Source organism: Ictalurus punctatus, chromosome 27 (assembly GCF_001660625.3).
Source record: "Ictalurus punctatus breed USDA103 chromosome 27, Coco_2.0, whole genome shotgun sequence".
Taxonomy (NCBI): domain Eukaryota; kingdom Metazoa; phylum Chordata; class Actinopteri; order Siluriformes; family Ictaluridae; genus Ictalurus; species Ictalurus punctatus.
The window spans coordinates 12,775,398-12,799,014 of record NC_030442.2 but is presented as its reverse complement, the minus strand read 5'-3'; the positions used below and the strand labels follow the sequence as shown (position 1 = coordinate 12,799,014).

Here is a 23,617-nt window from a genome sequence, read left to right as displayed (position 1 = left end):
CTTAGCCAATTGTTTCCCCCTTTTGGCCAGATACAAATTTAACCGGTCACAGTATTGTACATTACCACATTATTTAAAACATCTAATCAAGTCAATACCAATTTTAATGGATACCACAACAAATCACCACATAGATAATCTAAAGCAGGGTCTACCTTCCTGCAAGTTTCATCTCCAACCAAAATCTAACACACCTGTTTTAGCTGATCAAGCCCTTCTTAAGGTAATGATTAGATGGTCAGGTAGGCACAATTATGGTTGGAGCTAAAGTCTTCAGGAAGGTAGAGCTCCAGGAACAGGGTTGGTGACTATTGCCTTAAAGAATGCTTTGGATGGTGCAACTTGGACAACCTAAAATATTGCACTTGCAGAAAACAGTTTATGCACAAGTTTTATTCATTCTTCATGAGTTTTTGCTTTTAAAAAAACTGATCTGACTTATAAAAATGTTTAAATGAATGAATTTTTACATTTGAACACTTTTACTTTTGCTCAGGTATAATTGACAATTGACCTACTTTTAATTGAGTATAGTTTTGACATAATGCCCAAATTTTCATTAAATATAATTTTCTGTATTTTATTTACTTTTGCTTCAGGCAAATGGAGATTCTAGATTCTTCCAGTTAAGCATGTTTTGCGATACAAGTAATGTCTAAGATAAGTAAAAGTAGCTGTGTCACACTTGCACAAATGTAGAATTGGATGAACCACAGAAAGAGTTCAACAACCCAGCCTCATCCGGCCAAGGATGCACCCGGTCAATAGTCAGATGACCCTTATTAATATATAATGTATGATGAAGTAACTTGAGTACAGAGGCTTTGCAGAACATTCTTAACTGACTCTCAGTAGAAAATGGGGGTGGGGGGGATGGGGCAAGCTCATTAGAGCAACAGTGATGGAGCGGTAAATTGAACTGGTTCTCCTATTTGTTCAGCTGTCAGACCTGCAGTCTCCCAGGGGTTTTGGAGTGTTTCCACGACTAACAGAGGCTGAACATTTTCAGGAAGCGGATGCGACACACATGTAGCTCAATGCTATTGATCTGCTTTGTATGCTGTGGTTGGATAAATACTTGTACTTGGTGGTGTGAAGCAAACATGAACCTGTATTTGTAGCTTCTACATCTAAGTATTTGGTGCTTGAATAAGTGTTAAAGAAGGCAAATCAATAGAACGTGCCTGAAATAGCAGGTAGAAAATTGAAAATCACACCAAAGGTCAAATAAATGTATAAGCAATGAACAGGAAATGTATCATCCTTGAACACCATCTGGCTTTCTAGTGAGCATGACCTCCAGGTCACATTGATTTTAGCTAGCTTTTTAGTCTGTGGGTTCTCCCCTGGGGCATGTAAATGCTATCCACTTAACATTAGCCTCATTGAACGGCACTCCCCTCAACTGTTGAGATAACATGAATACCTGTGAGTGCACCTTAAGTCCTATGCTAAAAGCACCACTAACCCCGGTTATAACATCATCATTGCCACTAGTGTATTGGCTAGACACTTTTATTATGGCAGGTAGCGTTCATTTCCCACTAAGTATGACATTGCTTTCTGGTGGAATCTAATGTGGCTCTCCTTCCAGTCAGCATTCGGTTACTCTGTTGGCTTCAATGCAGTTCAGTACACTGGCTAAGCACTCAGCTTGTATTAGACAACCTGGAGTCCTGTTTCTGCTTTCTTCTTCAGAACTCAACAGTGATCTTTAACCAACCATTACCTGTTATTGGATCAATTAAATTCAACAAATGCATTTTCTCACATGTAAATATACAGAATTATTGCTAGGAGCTTGCATCAACTGTGCTCCCCATTTATGAAACTGACAGTTGCTAGTCAACACATATTAAAAGAATATTCAAGGTGTGATGAGCAATATGTAATTATCTGCTGTCATCCTCATAGTCTCCTTAGTAGGAGACAGCAGTGTTATGAATAGAAATACTTCTTTAAGCATTAGCTTGTCTGTCACAGTTGCTGAGTACCAGGCAAGAGATTTAGGCTCATGCTACTACATTTCACTATAATCACATATCTGTAACTAGTAACATATTTTGTGTTACATTTATTTCCATTCTCTATTATTTGGAATGTAAAGTGCACTCAACATTTATGTGTGAAATCTAAGTTTAAATAAAGAATACTGGTGGTTACTTTAATATGTAAGTAATGGGTGGAGTCATGTAGGATGACGAAGTGATTTGCTCCCAGAATGTGTGTGCAACGTAAACATTAAAGACGCAAGTTCTGTTGTTCCTGACTTGGTATTCCCGACTCTTCTTTAGTACCCTCTGTCTTAATGAATGATAAAAGGAAGGCATGAAAAAGTGGCGATAAGTATTTCTGAAAGGACGTGAGTGTGTGTGTGTGTGTGTGTGTGTGTGTGTGTGTGTGTGTGTGTGTGTGTGTGTGTGTGTGTGTGTGTGTGTGTGAATCGCAAAATGTGAGATTAGGGCATGAAACTCTGCGTGATCTCAATGCAAAAAATTCTGTTCCAAAAAGACTGTTACATGTAAATGAAATAATCTCACGTTGCAGAAATCCACTGAAATAAGTGTAAGCATGGAACTTGCTACTAAAGAAGTAAAGCAATTCAGTAGCTCAGGAAAAGTGCATAAATTGGCAGCTGACATGAACAAATTCACAAATCAATGTGGCAAAGCACCTAAGAATGCAACATGTTATAGATGTGGCAAAGTTGGGCATCTTGCATCTGAGTGGTGGGGTAAAGAGTTGCAGTGTTGTAGATGTGGGGAAAAAGGCCATGTAGAATGTGCATGCAGAGGAAAACAAAACAATGCAAAACAAAGATTCAACAAAGTGCCTTAAAAATCACAGAAAAAGAAGAGTGTGCATGCAATGCAGACAGATTGCAAGAAGTACACAGATGACACTGACAGAGAAAGTGACATTAAAAATCCTAGCCATGGAAAGGCTATTGGGTGACACCTGTCATTGAAGTACAGTGTGTGCGTACAGAGATAGACACTGGTGCTACAGTCCCCATTGTATCAGATGCTGTGTACCACAAAACACTCAAACATGTCTGGCCCAGCAATATAGTGTTGAAAACATATACTGGAGAGTCTGTGGCCATAAGACGTGCAATTGATGTGGAGGTGGAATTGAATGGACAGTCAGCAAAGCTGCCACTTTATGTCGTAAAAGGGAACTACCCAGCTTTACTCAGACAAGAATGACTAGAGACAATTAAACTGGATTGGCAAATGGTGCGGATGGTTTCAAAGAGAGAAAAGATATGAAAGGTATCACTGCCAAACTCGACATCAAGCAACATAGTATGCCTAAGTGTTGCAAAGCCTGTTCTGTGCCAAATGCTATCACATCAAAATTTGAGACAGATCTGGAAGAGCTGGTTATCAGTGGGGTCCTTGTGCCAGTGAGTAACAGTGATTGGGCTACACCTATAGTACCTGTGCTTAAAAACGATGGTTCCATTTAAATTTGTGGTGACTTTTAAATTGGCAGTGAACCCCATAATGTCTTCTGAACAGTAACCACTTCCCCTCATTTATGATCTGTTTGCTGGTTTGGCAGGGGGCAGCATTTCAGTAAAATTGAAAACAAGGGACTTTTTAGATACCAGCATTTTCTTTTTGGTGTCATCTAAGTAGCACTGCACCCCTGACAGGCCACTTAACACTTAATCCATGGTCCCTTTACTTTTCCAGAGGGCCATGTTGTGTTAAGTGGCCTGTCAGGGGTGCAGTGCTACTTAGATGACATCTTGGTAACAGAAAAAAGTGAAGCGGAGCATCTGAATAATCTGAATGGTACACTCCAGCTCCTAAAGGAATATGGCCTAAGAGTGAGAAAAGATAAATGTGAGTTTTTCAAACAGTCCATTGAGTATCTTGGACATCATAATTGATGCTGATGGACTGCACAAGGCACCTTCCAAAGTAAGAACTATACTGGAGACTCGAACACCAGCCAGCTCTGCTCATTCATAGATCTGAATTACTATGGATGATCCATCAATGGCTTAATCACACTGCTAAAACCACTACACCAACTTCTGTGTAACAATGGACAGCAATGTGAGACCACCTATTAAGAAGCCAAGAAAGCGCTTGTGAAGTCAGGGATGTTGACCCATTTTAATCCAAAGCTTCCCCTGCAGTTGGCCTGTGATGTGTGACTTTATGGTGTGGGGGCAGTAATTTCCCACATCATGCCTTTGGGAGAAGAGAGGCCAATAGCATCTGCCTCACGCACTTTGAACAAGGAAGAGAGCAAGTATGCACAGATCGAGCGAGAGGCTTTGAGAATCATTTTTGGTGTCCGAAAATTTCACCAATACCTGTTTGGCAGAGAGTTGCTACTGCTAACTGATCACAGGCCTTTAACCACCATCCTTGGGTCGCACACAGGTATCCCCTCTTTGGCAACAAGTCTAATGCAAAGATGGGTGTATGAAATAAGATATCGAAAGGCAGAGTTGCAACGAAGATGGTATATCTAGACTACCATTACCCATGACATGTTCAAAGAGAAAGCAGAAAGACAACTCCTAATTCGAGCAAGTCAAGATGGCTGCGATGACATCAATGCAGGTGAGAAGGTGCACACAGAATGATCCAGTTCTGTCAGATGTCATGGAAATGGTGAAAGACGGAAAAGTTCCTAAAGACAATACTAACTTGAAGTGATACTTATCCAGGCAGAATGAATTGTCAATTCATTCAGGGTGTCTTCTTTGGGGACAAAGAGTGATCATACCCGCATCTTTGAGGAAAACGGTCCTATAGCTGCTCCATGTGGGCCATTGTGGTATTGTTAAAATGAAGGAAATGGCACTGAGATATTTCTGGTGGCCAGGTTTGCAGGGGGACATTGAACGAAAGGCAAAGTCATGTCCATCCTGCCAGCAAGTGAGAAATTAACCTCAATTGGTCCCATTACACCCATAGGACTGGCCAGAGACCCCTTGACAGCGTGTCCATGTGGAGTTTGCTGGGCCAGTCGAAGGTAAAATGTTGTTAATAGTGGTGGACACCCACAGCAAGTGGCTTGAGGTTGCTGTTATGCATTCTACAACTAGAACAGCTATCCTGAACGGCTCATTAGTGACAATAGTCCACAGTTTACTTTACAAGATTTTGCTGTGTTCTTATAATGTTGTGGTGTACAACATATTAAGTCAGCTCCTTACCACCCAGCCACTAATGGTCTCACAGAGAGAATGGTTCAAACCATCAAACACGCCTTAAAGACATCACAAAGTCAAGGGAGTTTTCACCAGCGCCTGAACGATTTCCTGTTGTTATACAGAAACACCAAACATTGGAAAAGAGAGGTTTCTCCATCTTTTCTCATGTTGAAGCATTCGTTGTGCTCTGGATTTCACTTACTGAGACGTTCTACAGTGAATGAGGCGGTAACTCATCAGCAGCAAAAACAAGTTCACAGGAGAGACATGAAAGCAAAAAGTAGACTCTTCCATCCAGGGCAGTCTAAATGTTCCTGCATGCAACTATAGTGGGTACCAGCTACTGTGATCACTCAAACCGGCCCAGTGTCATACACTGTACAAACATCTGACAATGTTATCTGGAAAAGACATTTGGATCAGCTGTTTGGATTTGTCGTGGAAGCTGAGTGTTCTGTTGCCACACCTACTACTTGTTTAGACTCTCCAGTGTTTCCAGAAGTGAGCGTGGACACACCACTTACACCAGTGGAAGGAGAGACTGAAAACATTAATCAGATACAAAACTGAGAGAAACAGGGCTCCAGTATAACAGTTTCAGAGTCCATGTCAAGTACAGAATGCTGTCCACCTACAAGACCCAGTCTTATATATATAAACTATATATATATATATATATATATATATATATATATATATATATATATATATATATATATATATATATATATATAACTACATGTGACTTTCATTGTTCTTTCAGGTTCTTTATTTCGATTTAGTTCAGTAACCGATTTGAACTATTTCGTGTTAACAAGAAAAGAAGAGAGGACATTCTGTTTTTTTTTTTTTTTTTTTGGGGGGGGGGCAGTGAGGAGTGTTATGTATGAATAATATACTGATGGTAACTTTAATATGTAAGTAATGGGTGGAGTCATGTAGGATGATGAAGTGATTTCCTCCCAGGATGTGTGTTCATTTAAAAAAAGAGAGAGACAGGTAAATGATCGATTGGAACACACTGCATACTTCCCACAATGCACCTGGGCAAACACCAGGTGTACTTTGACATTACCATATTTATATACTGCCAGTTCTGCTTATTGGATAGTATTGGTTGGTATGAAAAGGGCTCTATTAGATTAAATTAAGCGTTGGATATTTATTTAAAAAAAATTAAATCTAGTCATATTTTGGAATAATTAAATAAAAGAAATAATCATATTACAAAATACTAGTACATCCTATAGCAATGAGATTATCCATTAAAAATACATATATTTATAAAGGGTTCATTACTTGAAGATTTTCAACACAAGAGGCGCTAGTGCCACCTGGTGGTCAAAAGGTGCATATAGTATCCTAGTCTACTTCTAGCGGATGCTGCAGCGGGGTTTTGAGTTGGATGGGTTCTCTGTCATGGTAGGAGGTGAATGCCCCGATACTTTTATCTTCCTCTTTTTCATTGACCATTCCCTGGAGGAACAGACACGTGTAATAAAGTTTAAAATGTGATGACGTGTGAACCATTTCAAAAACATGCCATATAACAAATCATCAATAGACCACATTCTCTGTGAACCCCCCCCCCTAAATACCTTGTTTCATGCAAATATGCCCTTCCACATAGCCTATCAATAGTTAACCCACTGTCTAAGTATATATTCTGCCTTTCTTGGAACAAATGAGAGATCTTGCCATTTGAACTTTGATTGTCTGTGTGTTATTTGGCAAACTCTCCCAAGCTTGGTGTCTTTCTTTGTTTCTCTCACTTTTATATGCCATATGATAAGCTGCAACTAAATGTCAAGGCTATTTGAGAGAGCTCAAAGGCAAATAAACATTATATCCAGGTCAAAAGTTATTTTTTATTTCTAAATATTTTACTTGATATGATGCTCTAATGTCTTTTTTTTATTCTGTATTGTTTACATAGAACTTCAACAGACCACAAGGATAACTTACAAAATCATATTTACCAATTAATATTCACCAATACATGAGAATGGATTCATTATCTAAAGAATATACCTCTCTCTCTCACACACATGAATATATGTAAACATATGATCACTTAAATCAATATATTTGAGATATTTTGAATTTTGAATTGAATATATTTTTTTAACCCAAACACTGCAGGAATGAGAACAAACAACATATCATCTCTATATAATTACAATAATGTATCATTTAAAAAGAAAAAAAAGATCTTTTATATAAACTGTCATTTAATAGTTTGAGATATGTGTGAGGCTAATTCATGTCTTCTCTATATAAATGTATTCTTTCAGGCTTTGACCAGTTTTGTGTTTATTTAATTAGTACATCAAACTGATGTAAAAATGGCCTGAATCTACTAGAGAGAATTAATGGCATTAATTGATTGGGACAAGTGTGCATCATTTACTGAAGTGTATTTATATTCAATGAGGCGCGTAATGCTGGCATTCAATCGGCATTGATTTTTCAGTGCAGAAAACGAGATGCTATGTCTTAAACATGGTTGTGACTAAATGATTTGCAGTTGCAATGTGAAAGATAATTGACAAGATTTAAGCCAATGATCATATACTCCAGCCCACCGTGGTCACAACACTGTAGAGAATGTGCAGTTTAACTCATTAGCTGTTTATCAAACCGTCTAAGCTTACTAAACTCTGCCATGCTGTGGCCGTCCAGGACTGAAGTTTGACCCTTGATATAGGCAGTGCATTGTGATTTTAGACCCCCATACATTTGTTGAGCCTTTGAAGTGCATCTCCAACTATGTCCAGTTCATGTCGGAGCTCCTCGACCACGCTGTTAATGCTGGGCATATCCCTCAGCACACACACACTCTGTGTGTACGGGTTGTAGCGCACAGTGAATGGCCGCCTGATGGTCTTAGCAAATTCCCTGTGGAGGTAATGTGATGAGTTACAAATGTGAAATAAATAGTTGCTTTTAGCACAACTTTATTAAACAGACATAACAAATGTAGTGTTTTTCAGGCAGCGGTTCAACAGGTTGTTAAATTGCTCCATATGGAATCTCTGGAACACTTATTTCTTAAAACAATATGCATGAGCCATATATAGATGATACATTTTATCCATAAAACTATGCAATTTTTATAAACTGTTATGTGAGAGTCTGACTACTGGGTAGGACAGTGGGTTCGATTCCCACTACTACCCTGTGCGTGCGGAGTTTGTAGGTTCTCCATCAACTTGGAGGTTTCCTCTGGGTACTCCGGTTTCCTCCCCAGTTCAAAGACATACATTGTAGGCTGACTGGCATGTCCAAAAGTGTCCATAGTGTATGAATGTATGGTGAATGTATGTATGATTGTGCCCTGTGATGGATTGGCACCCCATCCAGAGTGTCCCCTGCCTTGTGTCCCATGCCCCCTGGGATAGGCTACAGGTTCCCCATGACCCAGTAAGAATAAGCGGTACAGAAAATGGATGGATGGATGGATGGAAAGATAAAATAAATCAATTTATTGAAAATGGACTATGGTGATAATCAAATGAGCACTTATTTATCTAATTATATATTGCATATTTTTGCAATTTTTAATAAAAGTTGAAAAAACATGTATTTTAATAGTAAGGAGATAAAATTAGCTTAATAGTATACATTAGAAATGAATAATATCTAGAAATAATCTTAATGTGGTGTAACTGGTATAATACAGTTGAATGATTTATTATTATTATTAAATTTGAAATTCATTTATTGCACTTAACAAAATATCAAAAAAGGCTCTGTCCGGTGCTTATTCTTGCAAAAGTTGAAAAAAAAAAGTTAATGAAAGATCTCCAATCCACATCTATCATCTTACATCAATCAATACATCTTTTATTTATTTTCACTGTCTCAGTTAAAAGCTTTAGACATTTACAGAACCAGTGGAAAATTGGTTCCATTAGTAAATCCAATTCTTTTTGATATGTTTACATTCTGAAAATAAAGTTTCAGGATGATTAAATTAAAGGGAAATTTTTTTCTCATTAACATACCTCATTCTAACCTTGGCCTCCCCAAAGCTCTCGGATATGAAATAGACCTCCTGAAAGGTGGTGATGAGACACTCCTGTCTGCATGTCACTTTAGGATCGAAAGGCAGGATTTTGGCGCTGCCTGAGAGTGCGTGCTGTAAAAGAAGCTCATTGTCATTATGTAATATTAAATTGTAATTCATAATATATTCATAATGTTTGTATCACTCTTAAAACTTAATAAACATACTGGTTGTCTGCATCTCCATTGGTTGTTATTCTGCTTTCTTTTTTGTTAAGGCTATATACTTTAAATTTGTATGAGTTAGCTACCTGAAGTTCACTGATGGATGAGAGAAGACCAGCCCCGTATGCTCGAAGCTGGCCCTCCTGCTTACACAAGCCAAACTCCACCGTGAAGAAGTAGCACTGCAATCAAACATATAATAAAACCTTATGTTCTTCTGTATGTTCATGGCCCAGATTGTATATTGGTAATATTCACATTTATTTTACAGAGATTATTTTCAGGCTAGGGCTTCATGGTTGTACAACTGGCAGTGTTGCATTCTCACAGCTCCAGGATTCTTGGTTCAATCCTAAACTCAGGTTACTGTCTCTGTCCACCTCACAAAAACATGCCAATAGGACTAGATATGCTAAACTGCCCTTAGTTGTGAATGAGTATATAAAAGTGTGCGCATGGTGCTGTGCAATAGTCTGACATCCTATACAGGATGTATTCCTGCCTTGTGCCCAGTGTTCCTGGGATAAGCTCCAAATCCCCTATGACCCTGACCCTGATTAATGAAATTAGGTTCATATATTACCCTCGGGAACTTGAAATTTTTTTAAAAAATGTGACAGGAACTTTTCAGTTCTTGTAACATTTAGTTCCTGTACACTTACACCAGTCCACACAGAGAAAGATCAGATCATCAAACACACTAATAAGTTATCTGTGTTTGTTCGTTCATCTTCAGTAACCACTTTATCCTGATCAGGGTTGCAATGGATACAGAACGGAAGGCAGAAATACACCCATGAGAGAAAACTGGAGTGTCCCAACATTACCTGCTGTACCACCATGCAATGCTAGGACTACTTGTTAATGTGATATGTTGATGTGACTATAACTCTGAGTAACAGAAGACCTACAGTTGCCAGTTTCTGTACAGCATCATCAGAGGCCCCCAGTGAAGCCAGGCCTAACTCCTGAGAGAACTGAGCGAAACTTGGTTCTGCCAGCAAGGGCACATGACCAAGCAGCTCATGACATGTGTCCCTGTAACACAAAATACCACAACAAAAATAAAGTGATAATAAAGCACTGCATGATGGTCAAGGCTGATGCTTAAGTAAAATCTAGTATAGTTGAAGATTACAGAAAAATTATTTGAAATGAATTCTAAGTCTTATTAATCTTCAAAGAATGATGCTACATAAAATAAACAGACATCAAGCCAACATCAATAAGACAAAGAATAGGCACTTTGATAGCTGCTTATTGTGTTGAGATGAGATGACATGGTGAGAAGGTTATAGAGACAAACAACACCTGGTGATGTGTTTGTTGTTTCAGACCAAGGACAAACCACCAGACCAGAGAGTTGATGTATGATGTATGATGTCATACTCACGGCTCAGGTGTGTAGAGTGGATGAGAACTGTGACGAATGTACTGAGTACAGTGGAACACACGAAATGCCAGACCTGCCAGGAAATCACGGGGTGACAAATATCCAGCTACTGGGCGAATTATGAAGCCTGTTTGCTCTACAAAAAAACCACAAGCAAATAGACATGAAATGGCATGCACACACACACACACACACACACAGTTATACAGTATCAAGAGTCATGTGCACTTTTAGGGGAAAACATCATTTCTCACATTTGTTGTTTTATAATTTATATCTGTGTTTTATCATGTGCATAGACTATTGTGAAAAGCTAATGACCTTTACAATTTCTTTGAAGCTTAAAGGTCATTAGCTTTTCACAATAGTCTATGCACATGATAAAACGGATACAAATTTGGAGAGGACTGAGGACATAACATTCCTCCTATCCTGTTCTTTCTTTCTTTCTTTCTTTCTTTCTTTCTTTCTTTCTTTCTTTCTTTCTTTCTTTCTTTCTTTCCTTCTCCAACTGCAGTAATTGCATTTTCCTTTTATGTGTCAGCACTTCAAGATGGGCAAAAGGGGGAACTACACAATAAATTTGATGCCAGTCAATCAGAGGACACAATGCACACACATTTGCACCTAGGAGCAGTTTAGAGTCACCAATATACTTATCTGCATGTTTTTGGGAGGTAGGAGGGAACCAGAGAACCCAGAGGAAGCTTGAGATCTCAGATGAAATTTATGTGGATTCAAGGAGAACATGCAAAACTCCACACAGCCAGTAATCTATAGGTTTGGGAATGAACCAGATACTCAAAAGCCTGGTAATTATGTCTGTTTAAATTGTTCCTGTTTTTCACTTTTTCGATATGTTGTTTTGATGCTTTGTTTTGATTGTTTTAAAGTTTTTTTTTTTTTAAATGTATCTTAAGTCTATTAAATGTCCTGAAGTGTTTCATTTCTGTCAATTTGTAAACCAAAATTTACCATTTTTAATGCATTAATGAATGACATATTATAGTATTTACCATTTATAGTTATATTTAACGTTGTGAATCGTACACAAGTTAGTTCTTGTTATCAATTATGATTGCAGCTATAAAAACTGTTCTCTTACCAGTGTCTGTTTAATTCAGTATGTAAGTTAAAAAGACAAAAAAAACAATAACAAAACAGCTTGTCATGTTACAAGGAAAGCTGGAAACTGCAAAGTCTTCTGTACTGAAGACATTCCCATGGCGGAAAAATAAATGACCATCATAAAATGCTAACACTGGAGACTCCTTTCATAAATAAACATCTCCTAACAGTAAGCTTCACCATATCTACGATTAGACATTTTTCACAATGTTTATTAGACACAGTGTTTATTAGGCTTAATAAACAGCCTAGTTTAGTTGTCCACTAATCGTAGGGTTGGCAGATCGATTCCCAGCCCACGTGACTCCACATGCCGAAGTGTCCTTGGGCAAGACACTGAACCCCAAGTTGCTCCTGATGGCAAGTTAGCGTCTTGCATGGCAGCTCTGCTACAGTTGTTGTGTGTGTGTAAATGGGTGAATGAGACACAGTGTAAAGTGCTATATAAGTGCACCATTTAGATTATGCAATGTGTGCCATTCTCTGAAATGAGTGGTTACTATAGAAACGATAACGTATTAGATCGAGGACATTAATATAAACCTGTGTTTTGAATTACAGCCCGAACTACTGTCAGAGCTGCTGCTAAAGAAAAATAATAAATAATAACATAAAAAAATGAAACCGATTTCAAACCAATCGGATTTGAGACTTCAACAGGACCATGGTCTGTATTGTAATTATTTTTTTTTTTATCATTGTATTATAATCTCCAAACTGTCAGCTGAAATATAATGCAGAATTGATGATGAGGGAATCCCCGTCTTACCTCTGAGAAAGCGGGATACATCCTCCAGCTGAGGGATGTTGTCTTCTCTGTAGCCGCAGTGCTGTGTGAGCAGAGGCAGGTTACGCAGGTACTCTCTACACGCGTGTGTAGGGTAGAGCTTATTCAGCTCTCTGAACACCACGCCCCACGTCCTCACCTCCTCCTCTGTGAATTCCACACGTGGGATCGGGTCTCCACTTCAGGTCGGGTTGGGAGCGAGCAAGAAATGAACGTGAAACAGAAAAAAAGGCTGAGTGATATACAGTATAGTTTGATTACTTTACAGATTATGGAAATATGAAAAACTGTGACCTACTGTTTGTAATTCAATGCAAGGTCAGCAAAGTACGTCCTTCTCTTACGGTAGACACTGTCTTTAAATCCCTGAGACAAGATCAGATAAATACGGCTGTTATATTCCGAGCTCTAAGGCTTGCAGATATAATGGAATTGATGAAGCAAACAGGGCTGTTACAAAAGCACTCGGGGGGGGACCACTCACAGGATGATCAGCGTCCAAGTCGGAACCGTACATCAGAACACGATTAGCACACTTGTCAAGATCTGAGATCTTTTTGGGGAACCAGGGCTCTTCTGAGATAGCTACAAAAACCAGTAACAGGTAAAACTGCATCATATAGAAGCTCTGTTAAACCATGAGGTATTAATTCTAGTGTAAAAAGAAAAGACTTATACCATCTTCAGTTGTGCTCTGTCTGTCCTGTAAGTCCATGGTGATGATGTTTGCTTGTTTTCTCAGAAGCTGAATGATTTTGTTCAGCGTCTCTCTCTCACTGTCACAGTCAACCAACACCTCCAGCTCAGAGTTACGCCGCCTGGACTTCCGGGACTCAATGTGCAAAAGGTTGATATGGTGTTCCTGGTTGGGAATGTTAGATGAATGGGAAAAGGAACAAATGCAACAATCTGAAACTCTACCTAGCTCTATAGGTCTTATCTTTTTACTGTTCATTTATTTCAGAAGAAATGCACATAAATGTACTGCACATGCTCAGAAAAAAGGATACTAAACTGTACCATTCCTTGTCACTGGGGTGGTATTATCAAGAATACACCTTTTGTATCTTTAATATGTATCATTTTTCTAGAAAGGTACATAGCATGTCAAAGCTTTAATTATGGAGCAAATATATAAATATTTTTTAAAGGTACACTATATCTGCATTTCCAGGTGACAGACACATAAGAGTACCACCCCACCAACATTGTAAAGTACTGAGAGTAAATACTATGAATTATTTTCAGAGAAAATGTGAAATTAGCAGCAGATCTTAGCTAAGAGGAAAAAAAAACAGTTATGTATACCTGAAAAAGTTTTAATGCCTTTACAAGGTTACCGACTTCATTCTTCAGAGAGAAGACAATTGCTGCATGTTCTCTTTTGGAGGACAGGGAATCGTCTTGGTTCTCGTTAGTATGATTAAATGTGGATTTATTCATCTTTAGACAAAAGGACACAACACAGTAGGGAAGTTTATTACCATAATACAGTTCCAAATAAGAAATCATTGACATTTATATAATGATACATACATCTCTCTACTCAGTTACAGCCTTTCATTATAAGCTGTTGTGAAACTCCAGACATATCGGCACCATTACATAAATAAAATGTTTTATGACTTATGTTTATGTTGGCACTGTTCAGCACTGTAACAATGTAACATCCCTGGACAAAATGACATAAATTTGGTCAAGGCTGACAAAAAAAAAGCCTGCTGTGACAATAATAAATGTGCACTGGTGGGGATAATAAACTATATACAAGTACTACATTGCTTTACTGACAACATTTCTGAATATTTGTGTTTTTCTGTTTTTAGCGTTTCCATTATTTACTTATTTAGTCATTTTGAAACTACTTACTCTTAAATAATATTCCGCTGCATTTATCTGACACACCATTACTTTGGTGATACAGTTTCAAAGTCTGGAGAAATTGCAAGTGAAAATATGATTCAGTATTGAATAATTTTGATACATAACTAAATCTTTTTAATTATTCTTGAAATAATGCAGGGTTGAATGTATACAGAATGTGGTCTTATGCTCAAGTTTCAAATATTATATGCAAATATCCAGGTTCTCGAAGTAATATTAAGTTTCTTTTTGGTGTAGATTCCAATGTTCACTTGGATCAGAGAACTATTGATTCAGGTTAAAACCCTGTATATTGGCACGTGGGAGGAAGTTCAGCACTGTGTTGTGGACAGCGATCTCAGTCTAATCAGAGGTCTAAGTTTGGTCCACATTCCATGACCATTATACCGTGGTTCATTCAATTTCACTAAGTAACTAAGTCTCTCTTAGTAGATCCTATTAAAGACAAGATGTGTAATCAGTTGTCTTTTTGTTAAATAGTTGTATTAGGTCAATAGTGTTATTTTAATAATTTAATAATAATTTAATAATAGAATAATATATATATATATATATATATATATATATATATATATATATATATATATATATATATATATATATATATATATATACGAAAAAATCCACTAACCTCATTGTTGTGTTGATTTTCTACGTGATATTTATGAATGGAGTCAAAAGAGCGTCCTCGGCGTGGTCCGTTTGTCTTAGTCGAAAACATGCCATCTAACAGTGAGAGCGGCGCGTGAACGCGTGACCGAGATGGCGCGTGTCTTCAGGACTTCAGCGCGACGCGGTATTTATCGAGCGCGCGGGACTGGATTGGGGCATGTGCGCGCATGCGCGAGCACGCCGGTGTTGCGAGACTCACCCCGTGTGCTGATTAAAGAACTGGGAAAGGACACGGAAAATAATGATCAAGAGTGGTGTAGGCTGATTAACCCGACACGGTACTCATTATAATAATAAGGTAATAAAATGTTTCTTTGGAAAATGCTTTTACATAAACCTTTATAGTTTAACACCTGAAGATGGTGGCTGTTTGATTTATTTTTGTACTCCTCTGCAACGCCTATTTAAATAATGACTCTTAGAAGAAAAACACAAACATTTTCCTCCTTACTGAGCTACACAAGAACAGCCATAAGATATAGCACATTTCCATTAGTTAGTAAAATACCTAGGGCAAATAACACAAGCAGCACATGCTGATATAATTAATGAAATATAGTGCTTGGAAAACTGTACTTGGCTGATATGATCATTATAAACCTGAGCAGGGTGACTTAATGCCATTTTCCTTCAAGAAAAGTCCCTTATGTTGGATGAAATTGATAATTTTTTATTTGTATGCCTAATTACACTAACATGAACTTAGATGTGTTTAAATTTCCACCTTGTGGATAAGCTTCTTTCTTATTAATAAAACAAATACCACAGAACTTGATACATTATAAAATTCTCAGTGTTGACTATCTATATGTGAAGGAAAAATGTTTATACCATAAACTAAAAGCTAAAGCTTACTAAAACTATTATAATGACATGAAATTTGGGACACGTATTTTTATTAGTTTAGATCTTTGTCATGCTAAGTTACACAGCGATAAAACGGTTTGTAGCACACTTATTCATGGCATTAATAAATCAAATTTCAATAACCGGATATAACCGGATATGAAGAAATCCTGTCCATCATCATCATCATCATCATCATCATCATCATCAACAAAACGTTCATCATCAACATATTCTATTACTGTATGAACACTGGACTACATAAAAATTTCTACATATTAAGATATTCCTTCTGAAATATGGACATGGAGGAGGACATGAAGGCACTTTACCAACCAACACACACATTGACAGACCTTGGCATTAGTTAGCAGGTACATTTATTTTATTGTGGTCATGTCTCCTCACTGTTTTTCCATGACGTGGTGTGGATCAGTGAACTTCACCAGTGACCTCGCCGGACAAAATGCCTGCTGAAAGACTGATGGCAAAAAAAGCACATAACCAAACAGGCCCACAAGCTGTAATGAGGTTATGGTGAAGGACAGGTATTTACTTGTCACTCTTTACAGGAAACCCCCTATCAAACCTGCCGAGAAATAAATTCAGATTGAGTCCTGCTCATCTAAGTTGTTCCAGTGGGCGAAGATGGAAAGTAATTAAAGCCCGCTTTAATGTATTAATAATAATAATAATGATCTGGTAGTTGTGAGCAATGGCATTTTACGAGCTCACCCCTGCAGTAATCAAGCCAAAAGTGTGCTATAATGAGTCGCTGCTGTAAACCCATGGCTTATATTTTATTTCAACATTCCCACACTTCCACTCCTTCCTAATGCTCCAAAGTCTCTGCTTCATTGATGTGAAACACCTACAGGGCTGGAAATAGAGCATGTTTGCACCTGATTATTAGGGGAATAACAGCCAATTTATAAGGGTTTCCTCAGAATATGACAAACAAAATCCCCAGATTTTATAATGTTAATAATGTAATGTAATGCAAAGCAATGTGATCTAATATTATAGGCCTATGTACGCTACCAAGAATCTAATATATACTCACTAACTGTATAAGAGTCAACTTCATACATATAATTTCATCCAGATCCATCGGCTTCATTGTTTATATTTGTGTCTGAAACAAAAACATGCCTTAAAGATCATACATCATTAAAACGGGTGCAAATATTTAACACACACACACACACACACACACACACACACACACACACACACACATATACACTCTCTCTCTCTCTCTTTCTCTCTCTCTCTCTCTCTCTCTCTCTCTCTCTCTCTCTCTCTCTATATATATATATATATATATATATATATATATATATATATATATATATATGCACCGCAAAATCCACAGAAACAAATCAACTCTATTGGAGTTCATGCCAACACTTTTAAAGTGTCTGTGTTAGTTGCTCAACACCAGTGTGTAGTGTTAGAAATTTATTCTCCTATGAGTAATTCATTAACTCTGTGTTAATTGCATACTATGAAGCATATGTAGCATATTAACACTGTAAAGTGTTAATATGCTACTTCACAATTAAAATGATATTTAAATGATTACAAATCTAAAAGGCAAATAAAGAAAAAAAAACAAGTTGATTGCTTTATAATAGTTTTATTTTTTTCAAGGGCGTTAACATTACTGACCCCTCAGGTCAAGTCTTTCTAAATGTAACAATTGGGCACTATGTACTCTCTTTGATCATTCTCGTTATAGCACTGCTTGTCAAATGGCCTAAAATGTGTCAGTTCGTTCACAGAGATGACAGAAAACTCATCCATTTGGTCATCTTCTATACGATATTCATTGAATTGGTCAACATAGTACAATATTTTTACATTACAGGAAATTATGAAAGCACTCTCTTCATATATTATTATCTCACAGATCTTTTTGAACACACTGAGATCATAGGTACATCCAGTGCATACGAACAAACCAACCTGATACTCAGTACCATAATGTCTGATCCACTTTGTACTTGTAACACTCAAACAGGCTTCTAAATATAATCTCTGTCTGAGTTCTTCCCCATCTTGCAAGTTACAGATGGTTTTTGATGTAGGACCAAATTCAAACCTTCTAAAACAATAATTTTCATAGTTAAATGCCAACTGATGTTGATGTTGCTTTACTAATGATTTAATGAGATTCTTGAAATTTTTGCCACAGCTTTTGAAAATATGGTGCTTCACTTCAAATCATTATGCACCACATATGGATAAGAGGGCCAATTTTTTTATGCATCTTGGATAGTGCATCATCAAATGGTGCTTGGGAATCAACCTCTTGTCAGGAAACAATTCTTTGAATAGAGTATGGTGATCACAGATCATAGGTTTTAAGTAACACATCATCCAATCAGTTATGGTGTAGGAGAACACTATATTGACAACCTGTATCAAAAGCAGGAGAAAGTTCCAGTGATTGTTATTCCTTTCAATGACATCACCAAATATCAGTGGAGTGTTGTGCAGAAGACACCATGACTGTATGGCATTCAAACCCAGGTGTTTGCTCTTATCCATTTTTTAACCCACTTGGTTTGTTTTTACAGTCTGCGTAACCATAATTAAAGCTCTGTATCCTATTTGACAATGTATTCAAAGAGACATAGTCCTGTTTAACAAGGTACTCAAAAAACAGTTTAAGTTCATACTGTACCACACCCTCTAGCAGATCAAACATGATGTCAACAGCATAATTCTCAGTACAATGGAAATACTGTAATGAATTAAGCACACATGACTTTTTGACACCATATATTGACCGCAGTTCAGGATTTTCATTTAGTGCCTTACAATGTTCAGTATGAACCTCTTTGGAATGGAAAATTAACCCAGAATGATCTTCAGTAAATATAGATTGAACTTCTTCCTTACTAATTAAACAAAACCTACAGAAATGAGTTGCCCTGAAAGATTCCACATATCCGAGCAAGCCATTTAAAGCCAAATTATCACCTGTTACTTGAATTACTGAGCCAAACAATGGTTGTTCAAAACAAGGAAGCTGTATGACTTCAGTTTCTAAGATTTTCAGGTCATCAATAAGGGGCTTTAGTATCACATCAAAACCATATGTCTTAAGATCTTCCGTGTAGAATAGAGCTGCAAGATGCACATTAATCAGTACAGAGTTACACTTGGGTGGAAGATTTTTTTTTAGAGTAAAATAGATACAACCAAGTTTGTGGAGTCCCCTCTTGGAACCTAGAGGGTTAGCAGTTTCAAAATCGTCATAATAGAGTAGAATCTGTAAAGCGTGCTTTTGCTGTGAGAATAGTGCATGGTTTTGGAAATATGACCCATCATTAATGTCTTTGTAAACTCCAATTCCACTCTCTTTGTCCTGTAAAAAGCTCTCTCTAACTTGACTGTTTTTGAATATGGATATGAGTGTACCCAAAATGGGTACATACATGCACTTGTCCGTTACGGGAAACTGCCTGTAGTTCTATCTCTGTGCAAATCCATTCTCACCCCAAGAACACATTCTTTAGGTTCAACTATTTCCCATTTCTCATCATAATATTTATGACTCTTTGACTTGTTTAATGCAGAACAAGGATTACCTAATTGATCAAAACAGTGTTCTATTCTTTTACAAGTGTCTGAACTTGTACTTTCAGGAGTAACAGTTTTAAGAACTGCTTAAAGGTGTTAAATCAACACTGGGGATTTTGCTGTGTGGAGGCAGGTTCTTGTCTAACTTTAGCTAATTAGCTAGCTAATATTAGCTGTTCTCTTATTCAAAAGACTGTTAACATAACTGATGTAACATCACATATTTGACATTGGCAAACTTTGCAAACTCAACGAGATTTCCATTTAGTTCACTTATAGACCAGTAATCAGAAATCGTATAAAAGTAGAAGAAACAAACTCTAGCTAATGTTGGCTTGCCAGACACTTAATTAGGAGCTAATGATAACGTTAACGTTAGCTAACGTTATCATTAGCTCCTAATTAAGTGTCTGGCAAGCACTTGTACAGGTAACTATGTGTGTGTGTGTCCCTCCATTTTGTTCAGGGACTCATCTGAGACAAACTTGTTCTGTTTGTCTCAGTTTTTATGTTAATACAAATATTTACACATGTTAAGATGCCAAAATATGTGGTAAAAATGTAAAATATAATAAAAAAAAAATAGATGGTGTAAATTGTGTCATGGAAATTAGACAACACTCGCAGACTTGTCCTCTCAGGTGAAAAGGTTTACTACAGAAGGATGAATACAGGAAAGAGGAATGCAGGATAGAAGAATGAGAGTGCTCTGGGGTGCTTGTGCTGAACATGTACTATATATATGAAGTGCAGGGAGTGATACACTTCTATGTACCGATAAGGAGCAGGTTGAGGCAGTTCAAACAGGCTTTGTTTCAGGGTCAAACTCTTAACAGAAGAACATGTTTGTGTCTCAGTAAGCAGATAAACATTCTGTATTGATCTAAATGACATCACATGACCTTCTTAGGCATGATCCTCTGATGAACAAGAACAACACTATTGCAAAGTAAAAATTTATAAATTCCATCACATCTTTTATCATTACAGAATATGACACCTAAAACTACAGAGAAATTATTATGCTGTGTATACATCAGATCTTCAGAATCCTTTCACAGTTTAACTGAATTCATCATAAAACAGACATAAGGCAGGCACTAAGGCTGTTTTGCAGATATAAAGTATCCTCTGGTCAAGGAAGCTCATTTAGGGTGAAATGAGAGTCGTCATGGTCAAAGGAATATTTACAATAGGTGTGAAATAGATGTCAATGGGTTAAATGTCAAATAAAAAAAGATGGCTTTATAACAGAAAGCGAAAAAGATTAATACTTAACAAAACAAGATAAATAAAAAATAAGCATAATTGAAAAAAACTTGTTTATATATAAACTATAAATATATAAATAACTATAACTATTAGTACTAAACATTATGACATTCTAAAAGGATTATGTATCATCATAGAATTGATTTAATTTGGATTTAAATATATTATTTATATTATAAATGGATTGAATATTACTAGGTCATTTAACCTTGACAATACAGATAAACATACTGTATATAATACAACAGATTTATTACATGTTACATGCAAATGCAATTAGATGTATGATGTGATAATTACATTGACTATGGAGTCTGTCTTAATCTCTAAGACAGACTAAGACAGTTTCTAGTAAAGCTAATATGATTTGAGTATAATGTTCTGCTTTCTAATCTAATTTTGTTCTGGGGTTTTGAACCATTAACATCTACATTACTGTAGCAATGTTCTACAAACACCAGACTCACAGGAGCGCACTGCAAGAGAGCAGGACAGTAAGGCACATTAAAATTTAGATATCTCAGAAGGGTCTCTGGTGATCCCTCAGTGTAACCCCTGGTCATTCCTATACGCATCATTGTAATCTGTCTTCTCAGGTAAGTCAAAGAAACTCTGCAATGGAAACCGATGTCAGCTTGAATTATGTCTTGGTGTGTTCAGTGGGCTTTGCTTAAGAGACTTGATTTGTACCAAGTTTGAATCATTCAGTCATGTACCAGATCCCACTTTGTGATACCAACTATGAACAATTCCCTTAGAAAGTTTATAAATTGCTTTGGAAATGTAGAGGAAACACTAATTCACAAAGTAGGGCTGAATCACAACTGAGTCAATGCTTGGCACCGTAAGGATAATAACAAGTTCACATTATTTTCTTTTTCGATCGACCTTTGGAAACCACATTATTATTTTATTTGTTGGTTAAATATAAATGACACCTAAAGTCATATCTTCTCCATCGTTATACAATATATAACGTACTGAGACACTCATGCATGACTAAAAGACTTTCCAGTAGCTCTGAGTGTTTATACAGCCATCTGGGGTGTGAACTTGAGTGTGGTATTCTGTATGCCTATGTTTACACATTCTTACCTGTCATCTGTCTCAGCTGTCATCTCGATAACTCCTGCATGAATGACATAATGACTCCCTTCCCTCCTCTCAATTTTTGGTATTATTTACCCATATGAACAGGTCTGGTTACTATACTTAGACCCTAGAAGGATCTGACATGATGCAGAAACATCAACAGAGATGAAAACAGCAAATATTTGCAGAGGAACCCAGAGTCTCTTAATAGACTTCAGACAGGGTCTGTGAAGTTCGGTATGACTGACAGCTGAGAGGATGCTCAAGGCTCAAGGGCTGTGCATGAACCATCACATCTGATTAGATCCTACTATGATCATGAACCTGCTCCTAGTCAGATTCGGTCAAGCTGCAGAGCTGTGTTCACTTTTGGAAGAAGATTAACTGGCTAACTTATGAGTACTGACTGCTATAGAAACGAATATTGTTCTTGAGAAGTCAACCAATTTAATTACTATGAATGTTTACACAACAGTACTGTTAAATTCTCAAATCAGATTGTTCAGAAGGTGTTGAAAATAGTCCCAGCTGCAAGGCAAATTGCAGGTTTATATTAATGTGCATTTGGTAATACGTTATTAATAACAGTTCATTCACAGGGACTTACCTGAGCACTCCTGGCCATATTACATATTTAGTTGATAAAGTGAAAAGACAAAACAATTAATTTAGATTTGATAAGCCTTTGATAAGCCAAAAATAGAAAGAAAAAAAAATAGTAGACTTTCCAAGGTTTTGCACCCCATAAGTACTATGTCAGTATTTAATAACACCGCTTTTGGTAGATACCACACTTGTAGCTAGGAGTCTTTCTGTTCTTGTTTAATGAATTTTCACTTTTCCTTGCAGAACATTTCTGGTCCTGAAATATTTCTGAGCCCTCTTGCATGTTGGTTTGGATCATTGTCCTGTCATTGTACAAGCCAGTCCCTTTTCAGCTTCAGGTTCTTGACTGACTACAGCAGGGGTGTCCAAACTTTTTTAGTGAGGGCCAAATACAGAAAAATAAACAAAGGGCCGGGCCACACACTAGAGGTGAAATATTGACACATGAATACGAACAAACAGTTTAGGGTTTAAAATTTAAAATGAATAAAGAACTGTTTATTATTAAAGTAAAAAGTGTGGCATGAATTAAATACAATGTCAGTTGTGTGTGTTTGCAAAGAGTCAGGTTAATAACTGGAACTGCACTGCCCGTGCACTGGAACGAACAGGCCTGTAGGTGGCACAGGGGGTCGTAACAGTGTGTCTATTTCTAACTCACCTATAATGTGAAGAACATTGCACTCAGTGGGAGCAGTGATGCTGTCCTTTGGATTGAAGGATGGCTGAAATGTCAGGAGAAAGTTTGTGGTTGAGACACGAAGGACTTCACAGACATGGCAGCCATTCTGGTTCTCAATCTGCTTTTGTTCTGATTTAACACAGAAAATGCTTGTTCACAGATGTATGTTGAGCCGAACAGGCTCATCATTCTTTTTGCGTGGCGTCTCATCAGAGGAAACTTGGCACTATCCAAACTCTGATAGAAGTC

General features: G+C 37.2%; 1 protein-coding gene across 1 annotated transcript; it reads right to left on the bottom strand.

Annotated features, from left to right (window-relative positions):
• Positions 1 to 7,081: 7,081 nt before the first annotated feature.
• Positions 7,082 to 15,363, bottom strand: tph1b (tryptophan hydroxylase 1b). Its single transcript, XM_017458363.3, has 11 exons — positions 15,239 to 15,363; positions 14,032 to 14,166; positions 13,402 to 13,585; positions 13,208 to 13,308; positions 13,022 to 13,089; positions 12,706 to 12,902; positions 10,809 to 10,944; positions 10,327 to 10,453; positions 9,502 to 9,597; positions 9,190 to 9,323; positions 7,082 to 8,080 (listed from the first exon to the last, which is right to left on the bottom strand). The coding sequence occupies exons 1-11, from the start codon at positions 15,326 to 15,328 to the stop codon at positions 7,906 to 7,908; spliced, it is 1,443 nt and encodes a 480-aa protein (XP_017313852.1). The 5' UTR covers positions 15,329 to 15,363; the 3' UTR covers positions 7,082 to 7,905.
• Positions 15,364 to 23,617: the final 8,254 nt, after the last annotated feature.

What these genes read in the sequence shown, in the direction of transcription:
- tph1b (XM_017458363.3), bottom strand. Translation starts at nt 15,328, where the DNA reads ATGTTTTCGACTAAGACAAACGGACCACGCCGAGGACGCTCTTTTGAC. An exon ending in CCACTCTACACACCTGAGCC is followed by an intron (nt 10,454 to 10,808) that starts GTGAGTATGACA and finishes TTTGTGTTACAG; the next exon opens with GGACACATGTCATGAGCTGC. An exon ending in CTGTACAGAAACTGGCAACT is followed by an intron (nt 9,598 to 10,326) that starts GTAGGTCTTCTG and finishes GTTTGATTGCAG; the next exon opens with TGCTACTTCTTCACGGTGGA.